This window comes from Sinocyclocheilus grahami, unplaced genomic scaffold (assembly GCF_001515645.1).
Source record: "Sinocyclocheilus grahami isolate Dianchi unplaced genomic scaffold, SAMN03320097.WGS_v1.1 scaffold60858.1, whole genome shotgun sequence".
NCBI lineage: Eukaryota > Metazoa > Chordata > Actinopteri > Cypriniformes > Cyprinidae > Sinocyclocheilus > Sinocyclocheilus grahami.
The window spans coordinates 1-817 of NW_015527519.1; the positions used below are offsets into that span (position 1 = coordinate 1).

Sequence of the window (817 nt, forward strand, 5' to 3'; positions counted from 1 at the left end):
TTTCATGATTCCTCACTTCTTCATGACCAGGAACAGTGTGCGATTGCTGCCCAAACCCAGTGGATTGAGTCGGGCAGGCAGGACATCGGGGTACTCCTCCTGAGCTCCAGGCAGCAGCGGGACCTCAGCAGTGAAGGCCCGGTACACTGTGATCACGTTGGGATGAGCGGTCAGTCTTTTAGGCACCCTTCCAAAGTGGCTGTAAAAATAGCAAAGCCATTGGCAATGATTCAGTCTATTTTAAGGCCATGCTGTACTGCTAAAGTCTACATATGAACTCACCCATCCAAAGCGAACTCTCCTTGCTCTTCCGTTAAGGCCTGTGGACATGCAGGAACCAACTCCATAGACATAGAGCGAAGGATGGCGTCACTTGACGAACCAGCCTATTGAACAGTATCAAATGTTCATTAGAAAAAGCTGTTGAGGGATTCTGGAATACTGTATTGTATATGCATTATACACAAAATCCAAAAGAATATATTTTATTCCATGATAGAATGCTAAAATACTCTAAATTCTCACCCCAATGTTCCACATCATTTTCATAGCTAAAGGAAAGCTGGGTGTAGCTGAGAATCGAAGTGGTCCTGCTTTCTTATTGTCATCATCCGTTTCTTTCTGGTTGAGTTCCAGCAGTGAACACTTCCCGCTCTCCGCAGGGGCCGCGAATGGAGCCGCTGCCTCATACACCGCTGCATTGCAACCTTTCCCGATCTGTTTCCCAATCACATAGTCCTCCAACTTGTACCCCAATGAAAAAGACTTCAGAGGGGTCTGGAACTTCTTCTTTCTGAATACGGCCTACATCGAAAAA

The 817-nt window shown here is 46.3% G+C and overlaps 1 protein-coding gene across 1 annotated transcript; it reads right to left on the reverse strand.

Moving 5' to 3' along the window:
* Nucleotides 1-9: 9 nt before the first annotated feature.
* Nucleotides 10-805, reverse strand: LOC107580995 (serine/threonine-protein kinase PINK1, mitochondrial-like). The gene is made up of 3 exons (XM_016266595.1): nt 526-805; nt 283-386; nt 10-199 (listed from the first exon to the last, which is right to left on the reverse strand). Exons 1-3 carry the CDS (start codon nt 547-549, stop codon nt 13-15), a joined length of 315 nt encoding a protein of 104 aa, XP_016122081.1. The 5' UTR covers nt 550-805; the 3' UTR covers nt 10-12.
* Between the last annotated feature and the right edge of the window lie 12 nt (nt 806-817).